The 15,198-nt window shown below is 46.3% G+C and overlaps 2 protein-coding genes across 2 annotated transcripts; one reads left to right on the top strand and one right to left on the bottom strand.

The window, feature by feature from the left end:
• The first annotated feature begins 296 nt into the window (after positions 1-296).
• Positions 297-8,239, top strand: LOC121626325 (zinc finger protein 568-like). The gene is made up of 10 exons (XM_041964775.1): positions 297-609; positions 980-1,066; positions 2,603-2,756; positions 3,523-3,638; positions 3,759-4,000; positions 4,349-4,461; positions 4,623-4,753; positions 4,850-5,094; positions 5,264-5,388; positions 6,013-8,239. The coding sequence occupies exons 1-10, from the start codon at positions 357-359 to the stop codon at positions 7,256-7,258; spliced, it is 2,712 nt and encodes a 903-aa protein (XP_041820709.1). The 5' UTR covers positions 297-356; the 3' UTR covers positions 7,259-8,239.
• Positions 8,240-9,065: 826 nt separating this feature from the next.
• Positions 9,066-13,856, bottom strand: LOC121627007 (ceramide-1-phosphate transfer protein-like). Its single transcript, XM_041965766.1, has 6 exons — positions 13,766-13,856; positions 13,205-13,269; positions 12,916-13,097; positions 10,643-10,814; positions 10,358-10,554; positions 9,066-9,294 (listed from the first exon to the last, which is right to left on the bottom strand). The coding sequence occupies exons 1-6, from the start codon at positions 13,854-13,856 to the stop codon at positions 9,066-9,068; spliced, it is 936 nt and encodes a 311-aa protein (XP_041821700.1).
• Positions 13,857-15,198: the final 1,342 nt, after the last annotated feature.

Here is a 15,198-nt window from a genome sequence, read left to right as displayed (position 1 = left end):
CCGCGACCCGGCCCCGGATAAGCGGAAGAGAATGGATGGATGGATGGATGATTTTTTAGAAAGGCAACAATAAGTCTCAGTGTGATGCATCAATCGTCTGAGGCTGCTCCTCTTTCAGAGCTTGTGATGTGTAAATCTGGGTTACAGCGTATTTTTGAAAGCTTTTCGTGTAAATTATATTTTATAACTATGAGGAAATTAGAAAAGTTAAGGAACGTCGTCATCTGCCGACACCCACTTTGTTTTTGTTTCTCGCCGGACGTTATTAGAAGCTGCACCAAAACCCGGAACGACACTGTCCGGACAAATGTGCAAAAATAACCGTGCATGAAATCAGTACTGTGGGAAGAAAAAAGATGTTTTACTGGATGGAGAGGAGCAGCGGCGGCTCGGAGATGCTCGACGGTCTTAATAACATGTCCAAAGCGGAGATACTGAGAGGAATCGTCACCGAGAAACTGACGACAGCCGCGCAGGAAATCTTAGCGGTGGTAGAGAGAACCGTAGCCGGGTACGAGGAGGAGGCTTCGGGCTTCCGACGGGAGATCGACCGGCAGAGGAGGCAGCTGGAGCTTCTCCTGCAGCCTCGGGTCAAACTGGAGAGAAGAGGTCAGTGGCTGAAAACTCAGACTGATCAACAATAGCGTTTCCTTTATTTGTGGATCGTGGAACTTAATTTGAAAACCGGCTAATTTTACGTCGCTTTGCTGGCTGACAAACATGCACGCTTCATAGGGCGTCAGGTGAACGCTGGCGCACATTTTCACGATGTGACTTACAAATCGGCATGCGAAAAGTGACACCAGCTTCTGTTCGTGAAGCCGGTTTTCACATTTGGTTCACGTCCATCCACAGCGCACGATCACCGCTTCATTAGCTGCCGCATTCAACCTCGCGTGTGGCTTTCGGCTGTTCATAGCAACTTTAAAAATATATATATTTATCTGGTTTTGTTTTACTTGTGACTTGAAACACGAAGCCCTGGATCCAGATCTGGAAGGCCATGAGCTGGTTGTTGTGAGTGAGGAAGAAGACGAAGAAGAGCAGCAGCACACACAGCAGTCAGGTAGGCCAAAGTCTGCACGCTTTTCTCTTCAAACGTGTTATAAAAAGAGGAAAAACAAACCCGTCGCCGTTTAGAACGAGTCATTTCTGAGGATGGATGAAGTGTTGTGGTGGTGGTGGGGGGTCTCTTAATTCTGCCGTGTTCCTGGGGCAGTGGCTGTGTCGCCCCCAGCCAATGACAGCGCGCATAATCACATCGTCACCACGCAGACAAGCGCGGCGTGCGCTTTGCCATATTTATTTTTCCGGGGAAGGTGAAGGCACGACCCTGATAGTCTTACCCGAACCAGTCCCATTTGTCATGCCTCAACCGAACCAGCGAAGGAACGACTTCCATCCAATCAGAGTGAGAGGAGTTGCCTAGCAGTGCATGTTGCTAGGATACACTGTTAAAGGGCCAGCGCGAAGGTTTTACAGGGATGCATTGGCAGAAGTGGAACATAATATTCATTGATTTGTTCCCATTACTGTGGAATCACCTCAACATAAGAACTGTTGTGTTTTCGTTACCTCGGCATGAGCTCTTCATGTTGACAGGGAGCGGGTCCGCCACGTTTCACCGCCATGTTTCTACAGTAGCCCAGAACAGACAAACCACACACTGACTCCAGAGAGGGACTTGGCATATTTTTCTGGCCTCTGTAGGTTCTCCTACAGGCTTGGAAAAGGATGAGCCAAGGCGTGCTCAGTTGGTTGCAATCTGCAATCTCACCACCAGATGCCACTAAATTAACGGGATATGGGCCCCCCTGGACATGTGATATATGTCGTTACCGTGTTGATCAGTTTTACAAGCTGTATTGTTTAAAGTCGGAAGATTTACATTCCAAAAATACAGCTTAAGCCTAGATGATGCAACTGGGGGAAGTATTAGGTCGGACTTAGAACGCCAAGATAGGACAGACTCGAGACCAGGTGTAGGCCCTGTTGGTACAACCAGCCCCTGGTGTCCCCTTGAGCCTTGAGTTTCATTTAAAACTAAAAATGGCAAAATCCTCTTACACAAGTGTGACCGCTGAGCGAAGTCCAGGTGAACGTGCTGAAAGGTGCTGAAGTGCAGGTGATCGACTGAGCCGGGGGTGTCAGTCCTGACAAGATGTCAGCTGAAGTGAGGGTGCTGAAAGCATTTAGAACAAACTGTGTGTGAACAGCAGCAGTTTTTACACAGATAATATTTGTTCTATATTTTATGCTCAGTGTTTTTCTGACATTTTCGATTGTGGGGTTTGTGAAGTTGAAATCTGTGTGTTTATCATTTTCTGCTATTTTTGAAGACCAATTAACCAAAATCATTTACTTGCAATCTTCTACTAAAGAAGTTTCACATTAGAATAAAATAAAATAGTACAGAAGTCACAACAGAAGTTGGTTTTCCTCTTGATTTGTTTTCAGAGTGCAGATAAGCATGCGAGCCCATGTATGTATGTCACCTTATGCAGATGATGTGTTTCTGTAACTCGTGGACATGACGAGCTTCAGCCACCATGCAGCTTAAAATGAATCCAAAAGTGGGACCTTTGACTCCATCTGTGTCCAGGTGTGGACGACACTGGAAGTCTGGGCCTCCTGTGGTACGATGATGAAGAGGGTGATGGTGGGGACGAAGAGCAGCAGCTGTCGGTGCAAACGGCAACAAGCTCCAGACAGAGACGAGAAGATCTGAAGGACCCAGATTATCAAATAAAATCAAGGTCACAAATCGCAGTAGTTCACTGAAAATGTTAACTGTATTGCCAAAAGTATGTGGACACCCCTGTAGTCATCCTCTTGTGTGCTCTTAGTCCGTTCTTCCCGGTTTGGTTCTTTGAGTACAAATGAAGCATGTTGGCATGGTAACGTGGTGTTCAGTGTTTGGTTTATTTGGTGGCCAAGGCAGCTTATTAGCTTAGCATGGTGACTGAGGATAATTGTTTGGTCGTTGCTGGCAGTGATAGCAACATGTTGTTAGCTGGTTGTTATTAACTAGCATGCTGTTGTACTTCCAATGAAGGGGAAGTTTAATGCTAAACCATGCAGGTGTCCTTTAGACAACATGTTTTTCCATCAGTTTTTGTTCAACATGACATAAAGCAGCTCCATAAAGAAATGGCTTTCCCAGTGTGGTGAAGGAGTGGACTGGTCTGCATAGAGCTCTGACCTCAACCCCATCCAACACCTCTGGGATCAGCTGGAACATGGACTGTGAGCCAGACCTGATCCACAGCATCAGCCTCACTGATGCTGTTGTGTCTGCATGGGACTGAATCCCTGCAGCAGGTTCAACATGTGGACAAAGCCTGAAACCAGAGGAGTGGAGGCTGCAGAGCACGTTGTTCCAGTGTCCACATACTTTTGGCCATGAACACGTAGGAAGTGTCCAGTGTCATACCATCATGTCAGAAGTAACTGTAGTAAACACTATGCTGTTTTGTTATTAACGTGCTAACGATTTTTATCCTATGGGTTAACTTCCCCCAGAGGTCAGTCTGACAGAAGGAGGACCAGCAGACCTCAGATCAGTGACCTGCAGAGCCATCTAGATCTCAGGATCTGCATCCTGGAGGACTCTCAGACCGATGTGCTCTCAAAAAGGGGTGCGTTTGAAAGACTGAATTCATGAAGTGTCTTTACAGAAGCCTCTGTTGCAACAACTGGATGGAAATAAAAATCAGAACAAGAAGGATGAAGTCATGATAAAGTTTTGTCTGTTTCAGTGTTTCAGAAATGTCCGGTGCAGGAGGTGAGGTGTCCTCGTGGGCTGCAGGAGGAGGACTTCCTGGACCTGCTGAGGTCCACTTTCCCTCAGCTGGCTGCTCAGAAACCTTTTGACGTCTTCACATCCGACAGAAGGAAGAGACTCCAGCCTCTGAGAGTGAAGACGCTGACACCAGAGGAGATCCACAGGAGCATCAGGCAGACCGGAGCAGGAACCTCAGCCCTCTACATCCGCCTGAAGGTACTTTGAACTCAAAATAGTTTCAAATAACATCACTTGTCTTTATCAACTAAACCACCTTGAACCAGGAACAGTATCCTCTCTTCATCGGTGTAGCTACAATTTAGGAGAGTCCCCAAACTTGTCATATGGGAAGATTAGTTAGTTACAGGCAGGAGACAATAGTAGTGGGAATAACAACAGAATAGAAAAATACAAAATAACAGTAATACTTCCTGCAGAAACACATGCTCTGAACCTGTTTGGTTAGTCCCTTTGATTTGTGCCAGGTGAAGCACCCGGGGCAGGTTGATCCAGGTAGTTTCCATAAAACAAGGCCTGTATGTTTTTTGGGCAAACCTGTTCCAGACCGGAGAGGATCCTCAGAGCAGCAGCGAAGACCTCCATCCTCCACAGACACGAGCTGGTTCTCCGTCCAGCTTTGCCGCGACGTCAGCTGATAGAACCCAAATGTACACCAGGTAACTACAAGTGAAAGACGTCGACATATCTGCTCACAGGTATTCCTGTGAGGTATTCTCAGGTTTCTTTCACAAATAAATGTTACTCTCCACAAATCTTTACGTCTTTATTACAAAGTCCCCACTTCATGAATCACTGCGCCCTTCATGTGTACTCTCAGGTTATCGTCTCCCAGAGATTCGTCTGGCAGGAGGAGGCGCGGCAGACCTCGCCTCGGTGAGGAACCGACGCACCGCTTCCTCAAAGTCTGCATGCTGGAAGATTCCCAGTCAGACGTCCTGTCTAAGAATGGTGAAAAGAAAAGATGCAGTTCTGAAGATCTCAGTAAATGAGCTAGAGGCTGTTCAGGGAAAATCGAGAATTCCTGGTTTTGTTTTTCTCTTTCAGTGTTACTGAAATCCTCAATACAGGATCTGAGGTGTCCTCGTGGCCTACAGGAGGCAGACTTCCTGGGTCTGCTGAGGTCCACCTTCCCTCAGCTGGCAGAAGACAACAAACCTTTCGACATCTTCAGGTCCGACAGGAGCAGGCGGCTGCAGAGGCTCAAACTGAAGACACTGACACCGGAGGAGATCTACAGGACCATGAAGTCCACCGGGCTCAGAGGGACGTGCCTCTACATCCGACTCAAAGTAGATACTGCAGTATTATCCATTCCTTATTTCACATACATGTAATACTGTCTGGATGTTGTCTGAGGATTCATCTGCGATAGTAAAAACACACATCATTAAATTAGACCAGCATCAGTTTTATGTTTTTCATGTAAGAACTTTAAAAACATAACATAAACTCTCGTAGACAGGAGAGAAGGAGGAAGAGGAGGAGCAGCTTCACCTTTTACCGAGGAACGACGAGGCAGCCACCGATTCTCCGTCTGCCGCCGCCGTGACGACAAGAGACGACGGAGCCGGACTCGGTTCAAGGTAACAACAATCGACCGACGTGACGTCCGGTCGGTTCAAAGGTCACATTTCCATTACGCAGCCTGGAACACTATAAACAGACTGAAGGGAAACTTGTCAAAGATTTTTATTCTTTTTACTCAAGTAATTCAAGTAAGAAGGTTTTAAAGTACCTGTACTTTAGTTGAGTACTTACACATTTATCTGACAGCTGTAGTTCCTTTGCAGATTCAGAGTAGCCATTGAAATGATCAACTAATATATAAAATTAAAGATTAATCTACACACCTTCATCAGCTGCAACATTAAAATGATGAACATATTCACATTCTGATCAAAGAATATAATATACGTTATTCTGCATAAAGAGACCAAATCCTTTAGGTCTGATGAACACGTTAAAGATGTCTGGAAGACATTTTTTTTTAGCGATTTTAAATAAAGCATTGTTTCCACGTGCGCTCGCTGGTGGTCTTCTTCGTCTGCAACACGAGGTCAGAAGCTCCACGGCGCAGGTCGTCTTAATTCCTAATGCTGGACCTCATGTTGAGATGTGGAACCGATGAACCGACTCCTACACACTGCAAATATCTGCGTCATACAAGCAGTAATAATAATAAGTCATTTTCCATTCTCGCCCCACAGCAGCCCTGTTCAACACGTCCTGTCCAGAAGCTCAACATCACATCAACAGGACATGGAAACGGAGGAAGCTGCTGAGACCCAAGCGGACTCCAGCGACGACAAAGACGGAGACGACGACTGGAAACCGGATCCTGAGCTCCAGTCATCAAAGCCGAGGAGGAGTCGAGGAGCCAACGCACCTGGTGTGGAGGGGAAGTTGCCCGAGAGCAGCAAAACGCCGTGCAAAGTTTGTGGAGTTTGGTACAAGATGCTGGGCAGTTTGATCAAACATGCCTGGAGTCACGTGGAGGAACCGCAGAGTGTGTGTGGAGTGTGCGGAGAGCATTTTGAATCTGTGGAAGAGTTAAAGGAACATCTTAGAAATCATCAAAAAACTCACGACTGTTCATACTGCGAGAAGTCTTTCCTCACCATCGCTGGCCTCAACTACCACACCACTCTACACACAGGAAACAGGCCGTTCACATGTGACGTCTGCAACAAAACCTTTGCTCACACCTCCAGCTTGAGCGTCCACCGCTGGGTCCACGTGGCGGATAAACCACACAAGTGCGACACGTGCCCGAAGGCGTTTGGTCTGAAGGCGCAGCTCAGAGCTCACAGGAAGGTGCACACAGGTAGAGACAAGTACCACTGCAACGTTTGTGGAAAATCTCTGTACGACATGCGATCTTTAACCCGCCACAAGGCCACGCACTCAGGCGAGAGGCGTTACGGCTGTGAGGTCTGCGGGAAGCGTTTCAAACTTTCCAGCACGCTGAAGGCGCATGAGAAGACCCACACAGCCAGAGACCGGCCGTACCTCTGCCACATCTGCTGCAAGACGTTCCTCTCCAACTGCGGCTTGACCACTCACATGAGAACGCACAGCAACGAGAGGCCGTTCATCTGCATCACGTGTGGCAAAGGCTTCATATCCAACGGCGAGCTGAAGAATCACATGCGCGTGCACACCGGCGAGGCGCCGTACGGCTGCTCCGAGTGCGGCCGCTTTTTCAAACGCAAGACTCACCTGAACAACCACGTGAGGAGCCACCTGGGCATCAAACGGTTCGTCTGTGGGGTTTGCGGGAAAGCGTGCTCTCGCCAAGAACACCTGACGGTCCACATGAGGACCCACAACGGAGAGCGGCCGTACCAGTGCAGCGTCTGCGACAAAGCCTTCACTCAGAGCCACTGTCTAAAGACACACATGAAGAGCCACCAGGGGGCAGAAGACCCGTTCCTGAATGCATCCTCGTCCTGAAAGAGGCCTCATCAGCCCGTTTGGTCGCAGTGACGCCATGAACCAAAGTCAGAAAACAATATTCAACCGTACTTTTTGAAAGAAAACAAAACGAAGTGCTTAAACAATGAACTGATTAGACAGAAAATGAATCATTTAAAAAAACGTTTACTTTGGCGTCAGTATTGAAAGTTAAGAATCGGATCGGGACGAGAACTGACACACGCCAGATAAACGACTGCGGCTGCACCGAGTAGTTCGAAGCTTCGTTCAGAACTCTAAATGAACATTTGTGTGTATTTATCCCGTTCAAACCGCCTGGTCATATTCCCAGATCACCAGAGAGCAACATTTTGTCTCAACATGAACCACCCCACCACCAATTAAAACAGCCAGAAAAAAAAACAGTTACTTACGAAGGCCAGTCGCCCGCTGGAGAAGCACAACTATCGAGGAAAAGTGACCAAAGCAGCTAAATCTGAGCACGTCACCAACATCAGGCAGGCAATGGCTAACGAGGGGCTAGAAGCTGCATGGAGGGCGGAGCCGTGGCTGGGGAACCTGCGTTGCAGAGAGGTTTTCTGGCAGGAAGGTTTTGCACGTGTGGAGGAGTGTGAGGAAGCAGCATCAGTGTTTCATAACCTGGGAAGACGGCGCGTTTGTTTAAACCCCGTATTTAAAGAATAAGAGACACTAATATTATTTGGATTATATTATTTCCAGTTGTGGCTGCGCAGGATTGTTTCCAACTCACACAAGTCCAGAGCCTCCAAAACCAAAACCATCCAGACCCCCAGAGCAGTACTAACAGTCCTGAACTGTGTTCCTGTTAGGAGACAAACATTGTCCAACAGCTTTTACTCTTTGCATTACAGCTGTAAATGACTGGGTTTATTTACTTTATTGATCCCAAGACTGGGACATTATTCTCTGCTTTCCCCATCACTGGGGAAACACACACAGGATCTGGACTCAACTGCAATCAAGCGCCCAGGGAGCATATTGGGGGGGGTTAAGTGCCTTGCTCAAGGGCACTTTGGGGGGGAATAATCCACCACACACATTTTTCTGCCGACCGCAAGCCGCTTCTCCAACCCTCTTCAACCTCTAGGCCATTACACACTTCGTAAGCAGTAGCGTTGTGGTAGAGCTGTGTCGTTTTCTGCTTACAGCTCATGTAAAATTCACTAAACTTGTTAAACTCTGTTGTGTAGAAGGTGAAGATTCAGTCGGAAACTGCACAGCCATATATTTCCCACATGTTTACTTGATTCCTTGTGGTGTTAATTCAAGTAGTTTTGAATATTTTCTCATTCCACTGTGTCTATAGTCAAACTGTTTTTAATGTTGTGTTCAGGGCCAGAGGGAAACAGAAGTTTTCTTCAAATGGGGTACTTAAAATTGACTTAATCAGCCCTTGAATTTGCAGTAAAATTATTTATTTAATTTTAATTAATTTAATTTTTTTTTAATGTTTTGAGACCTTGATGAATATGATATCAGAACGCTTCCAAATCCCATGTGGTCCTGAATGCAGCATATGGTGCCTTAAAGCGCATGTTTTCCTCAACAGGTATTATTCAAACATTAACAACAAATATTCTGGTTTACATTTTTATGCACGCTGCTTACATTTTGTCTTCACTGTAAGAACCGTGAGCCTGCTTGTTTGCTATGTTACACATACGTGACCAAAATAAACTACATTCTACTGACAGCCAGCGTTTCTACCGGTTGTGTGTTGGTGGTTTCTGGTCTGTTCCTGAAGGTCTCTATAGAACAACAGGAAGTCTTTTATACGTACAGTCAGCGTGTTGAGGTGCAGCGGTCACGGCAGCTCCAGCATGCCGTGTTCAGCCAGGATTCGCTGAGTTTGTGTGTGCGCGAGCGTCAATGCGTGGATGATGACGTGCAGGACGGGCACGGCCTCCTGCTGGCTCCGCACGCACACCAGCTGCAGGAAGTACTGCCGGTCTGGGAGGGCCAGGAAGACAAACTCCGCAGCCTGGCGAAGCATCCAGGGGTGGTGGGGGGCCAACGCCACCTTGTAGGCATCCCTGAGTGAAGAGGATGAAAAACAGACTGAGGGTTTCTTTTACAGCAGGGTGAAACAATCTGGTGTGTGCAGTCCAGTGCAGTGAGGGATGCACAGGATGGACACTAACGAGGCAGACGACTGTCGTTGGCACCAAAGGGTTGCACCCTACCCCACCTTAATGGGGGATCGTTTGCCTCACAATAGAGTGATACCATCCTTGGTTTTGGGGGTTGGCCTCACTCAGAGGGTAAATACTTGAACCTAACACCATTTCATTGGACTAGAGCTGTCCTATCTAGTTTGGTGCGCATGAACTGATGAAGCCTGCTCGGATGAGAGTTGAGAACGACTGAATGCCCTGAAGCTTACAATGACCTGGATGAATGAGAATATTCACAGGCTTGCTACTATAACGTTAGTTTGTGGGGTCACAAAAAAAGCCTTGTTAGCTATAGCCTTAGTGTGCTAGCACAACACCAGCTCCTGGAACTTGTTAGCACTAGCTTAAGTCTGCTCAACTGGAAACATTTAAAGGTTAGCTGGAGGCTGTTTTTAACCACCTCATGGTGCTAATGTTAGTTTATGTAGCTAACTAGCCACAACGGATAAACTACAAACAGCAGCTGTCATTCCAACAGACTCAATGGTCATCAGTGAGAAATGAGAAACTGTTCATTCTACTTTTGTTTGAAAACAAGGACTTATTGTTTTAAAAATGCCAAAGAATTTCGCTGGTGAAACCGGCGCTCGTCGCAGGTGAGCAGCAGAAATTAAGGGGGCGGGGCTTAACAAAGGATCCTGCTAATTGGTGTCCAACACAGCAGACAATGGACATCAGTTGAAATGTTCTTTAAGTGCTCAGAAAAAAGGAGATATGAACCTACACATTTTCATGACTCCTCTACTGAGGAAGATCATGAGATACAATCAAAAGCTCAGTTATTAAAGGACCCTGAGGTGAAACTACTGCTTCCAAGGTCAAGAATGAACTGAACTTGACCGGGATCAGTGCATTTCTCTGTTGTGCAACAATGTGACTGGTCCTTGAACACACCGCAGTCTGTCAGTGATGAAGCTGTTACCTGCTCAGCTCCCCAGGTGTTTTGTATCGTCCCTCCACGTCCGGTCCTTCAGCCAAACCCTCCAACATCAGCTTCAACCACAGCAGAGACCGATGAAGCCGCAGCAGCGTCCTGCAGCCCGAATCTGTGCGGCGAGAGAAGTCGACCACACCCGCTTTGAGCTCCGCCTCCACCATGGATCGAACTGAGCGATACGCCTCAAGAGGAAAATTAACAACTCCATCAGCAAATGACATCATTTCATATCATCCAGCCATGTTTTTGCGACAGTCTTTTCAGCCTCACCCCATATTTTAGTCCAAATGATGCTGGAGTTTGTTGTCCAGAGTGGTCAGGTGGACTGCGTTTCCCATGAGCCTCTGTACTGTGTTTGAGTGACAGCTCTCGTATCAGTACAACCTTTTCCTTCACCTTCTGAGAAAAGAAACTGACCACCTTCCCAAGAGACTCCATGAAACTGCGAGACAGAAAGAATGAGTTTTTATCTCCTCAGAAACCGAGATCAACGTGTTCCTGTACTTCTACACATCATCATTTTTACACCGTTAAAGTTAGAATGTCAGGCTAAATAACTTACTGCCCACTAGTAATCAAGTGTCACTTGCAAGGCCAAGGAGCATATCCAAAATGTGACATTCAGCAAACACATCATTTAGTCCTCATCAACCGTCTTTTTGATTAAAGTTCCCATTTAAAACTACAAACAAGCACCGAAGCTGAGCAGCTAAACACAGTCATGCTAGAAAGAAACAACAGTCTGATCTTATTGTCTCTTTCACAACAGTTGAGACCATCAGAAATAAAGCTAATACAGGCTCCTCACTTGTTTTATGACTTGGTGTTGTTCTAGTGCAGGGGTCGGCAACTCGCGGCTCCGGAGCCGCATGTGGCTCTTTCATCCCTCTGATGCGGCTCCCGAAAATAATTAATGAGCATTTAACTAAAAAGTATTTTATTTTAGTTCGTTCGTTTTGAAACAAATCGCTCACAGATGACAGTTTACGATCCTGCGTATACGACGCAGGTGATGGCGCACAGCGCTGATGTGCAGACGCTCTGCGCTGAGGTTCAGGAGCAGAAATCACATTAACCTCGTTTGATTAATATTTTAATTGTCTATTATTGAGCATATATTCATATTTTTTCATTGTTCAGTGAAATAGTCTTTTTATTATTCAGGTTGACAGCTGACTGCACGCGTCAGTAAAAGACTGACGGCACGCAGAGAGTGGACGGTATTTTTACCTTGCTGCCGGTGGAGAATTTAAGTTTGGTGTTTTTTTCATAAATGCAAGAAGGACTCCAATAGACATTGAGAATTTTACTTGAAAGTACCTTCAACCCAACGTCTTTTTGTCTGACTTCAAAATGTTATTGTTGCACGCAGAAATGTCGTTTTGTTTTCTCTGCAGTCGTTCAGTTATTTCATAAATGCAGCACATTATCGTTTGTTTGTACAAAGTATAAAGGCAAAAAAAACATTATATGCAGCGTTATTTTATTTGACACGTCAAAGGGGTTTTGTGGCTCCCAGTGTTTTCTGTACTGTGGGAAACGGGTCCAAATGGCTCTTTGAGTGGTAAAGGTTGCCGACCCCTGTTCTAGTGAAGTAGATGCATGGAGTGTATATACGGTATATGGAGGCTCAGTATGAAGTAGATCCCAGATGCACACAATAAAAGAGCTTCTTCTACCCCGTCGGACTAAAGTTCCCTGGTGTTCCTGATAGCTGTGTTAAATGCATGGAGGCAACATTTCTGTGTTGTTTGTGTTCAAATGTAAATGTTGTTAAATGTATAAGTCATGGAACATAACAACGTTTTCAAGACAAACCGTGGCCTGAAATGCACCCACAGTGCAGCCGTGTTGATGACGGTTTGTGAACTTGCAGCTTGCTTGCTTGCAGAGACTGACTGATGTCGTGAAAGAGAAAGACCTTTTGGAGAGTCTGCGTTTGAATCACATGGAAATCCTGAACGGCGGTTTTTCTTTGTTTAGGTCGAGAGTGAGAAAGTGTTTGTGTGTCGGTTCGACGTCTTAAAAATAACTCTCAAAAGTGTTCAGAGAAACAGTTTGCATTTTGAAAAGCTTCTCTGTCTTGCGAGGAGTTGCTGAGATTGAAACCACTCGTATGCGTGTCTGTACGATAAATACGAAGTTACAGCTGCGTAAATTAGCTTAGCAACAGCTAGCCTGGCTCTGTGTGGATGTGACACAGTTCACCTAGCAGCAACGTACGAGAACTCAAGTCTGACAATGATACATCACACTTTTATGGTAGGTTATGCAGCAGACTATTTTTCGGCTCTTAGCAGTTGCTAGGCAACCAGCAAAGACTCCAAGAAGTTACTGGTGGAATGGCGAGTTCTAGTTTTAACACTCTGGTTTTTGTAGAGATTAGACAAATGAGATAGAAAGTGTTAATCCGTGACCTTGCTGGTCCATTTTCTGACAGTTGGACAAAGCCTGGCTAGCTGTTTCCCACTCCTTCCAGTCTTTATGCTAAGCTAAGTTAACAAGCTGCTGAAATGTGTGTGTGTGTGTGTGTGTGTGTGTACTTCAGGAGCTGGTCCCAGCTCTGTAGATACGGCTCCAGCAGGACGTCATCAGCATCTGCCAGGCTGGACTTTAAATACTGCAGCAGACGCCAGGCCTGAAACGATTGGCCAGGACACTCCTGGAGGAGGGGAGGGGCTCCGTCAGGCTCCACCCAGTCCCCAGGAGCCAATGGAGGCTCAGGCTGAAAGAAAAAATAAAAAGGTTTGATACAGAATTTCATATAGTAGTATTGCGTCAGTGAGCGTCCTCACAAGGACAGGTGTACAGATGTGTGCGTGTTCGTCCTACCGTCTGGTGATAAAAACTTAAACATGGCTGCAAGGCGCTGCCACAGTCTCTGACTCCACCCTGAGCTGGACAGACAGGAACAAAACGTCACTATGTTACCGCTTTATTGCTGAGGACTAAACTATGTGTTGGATCTGACGGAGAAGCGCCGTGGCGATGACTTGGTACACCTTAAAGCACACTCTGCTTATCACCTATTTTACTCTGAATGGGACCATGATTTACAAAATGAGCATCATGCCGCGTTGAAGACTTGCAACTAGTGACTGAGACCATGAATTCATTAGAAAACCATTTACTGAGATAATTTCTCATAAGCTTGCATACAACCAGGCTTCTTTTTGTAACCAGTGGCACTGCCCCCTGCTGGCCATTAGAAAACATGTATGTTGACACACACAGTGCGCATGTTCCGGCCCAGTAGTATGAATCAAAGACTGGCTACGACAAAGTCAGAATAAGTTCTTATACTGTAACTGGCTGAGACGACGAGCCTGAGAGAGGAAGAGACGTGGAGCCAACGTGGCCGACATTCAGTCACTCGACAGTGAGGAAACTCACGTAGCCAGAAGGAGCTGACGAAGAGGAGCAGAGCCAACGTGGCCAACAGCAGCAGGCAGCGACGCATGACTGTCCGTCTGAGGAAAACCATGGCGACCACAATACACACACTTTCCCTTTAACTCCTCCAGTTAAAACACACACACACACACACAGTTTACAAGCTGCCTCTCATCATCACATTCTGAGGTTTGTTCACTCAGTCCCACACACACACATCTCAGGACGACCTTTGCACTTGACCTTCGTCCTGCAGGAGTTATCACATCCTGTTTTATCACTCACTCACACACACACACACACACACACACACACACAGAACGACATGCTAGCTGTCCGGCTTCCTTACCCCAACCCAAGGCATGAGGAACATTACCATATATTATATAACACTTGGGTCTGGATTTAACCTGAGTACAGGGGTAACAGGCTTTTACTTGAAGGCATTTATATACGAGACAGGCCTGTATTTCTAAATGTTCTCATTCAGTAAGGGTATTGGTTCATATCTTGCATGAACCCTATTTTCATTTGGCTTGAGAAGTTCTCACACCACACCAACTAGCTGCAGGATTTTTAGGTTTAGATGACTGATACAGTCCCATGAAGTGTTAGCATAGAAGAAATAGCATTAATTATATCGCTGAATTCATTGTTCAATCACAGACACAGTTCATACTGATTCATTTACTTTTTTGAGTGACTCGGCCTATTTTTCAGAGTAACAGGTAGACGATCAGGCCTCCTTCTGCTCACTGGGATCTCGTGTAAAAAGACTGTCTTCAGACGAACTCTCCGCTTTTCGAAGCATCGGCCCTTCGTTGGTGTCCAGGAGAGGTCCTCGGTGATGTGCACGCCGAGGACCCTTTGGATGGGGAGGGACCCGCCTCCCTGCTGCCTCCTGTAGTCCACGATCATGACTACATGAGGATGCATCTGAAGGCCAGGACCCGAGACCGACTCCAAAAAGACAGAAAACGTGTTGAAGAGGTCCAACAAAGCTCAGATCTGTTATTTAAAGGGATAGTTCGGCATTTTACACATTAATCTGTATGGCATCAACATCTACAGTCTCGTGCTCTCACACTGACTTCGCCCCCAAAGTGTCCTCTGAGCCGAGATCTGGCCAGTTGTGGTCAGTGCGAAAGTAGTTCCGGTAGGTTTCCTGGGGCCAGAGAAGGCACACGTTTTTCCTCTCAAAACAGCACTCATTCGAATCAGTGATTTATTTGCATAACAAAAGACGTCAACCACAAAACGTCACACCTCGTAATCGTTTGGGTCTAACTTTATCCCAATTGCGATCAATGCGCGCTGTCAGTGCTAACCGTTGTGTGTGAGCCAACTGATCTCTCGTCAGTGTACGATGGTGTTTACAGAGTGCAGACGACGCAACGCAAACGAGCTAGTTTTAGAGCTAGGAGAAGGAGAGA

Source organism: Chelmon rostratus, chromosome 23 (genome assembly GCF_017976325.1).
Source record: "Chelmon rostratus isolate fCheRos1 chromosome 23, fCheRos1.pri, whole genome shotgun sequence".
Taxonomy (NCBI): domain Eukaryota; kingdom Metazoa; phylum Chordata; class Actinopteri; order Chaetodontiformes; family Chaetodontidae; genus Chelmon; species Chelmon rostratus.
Note: the sequence above shows the minus strand (reverse complement) of the source record. Positions and strands in the feature narration are given on the sequence as shown.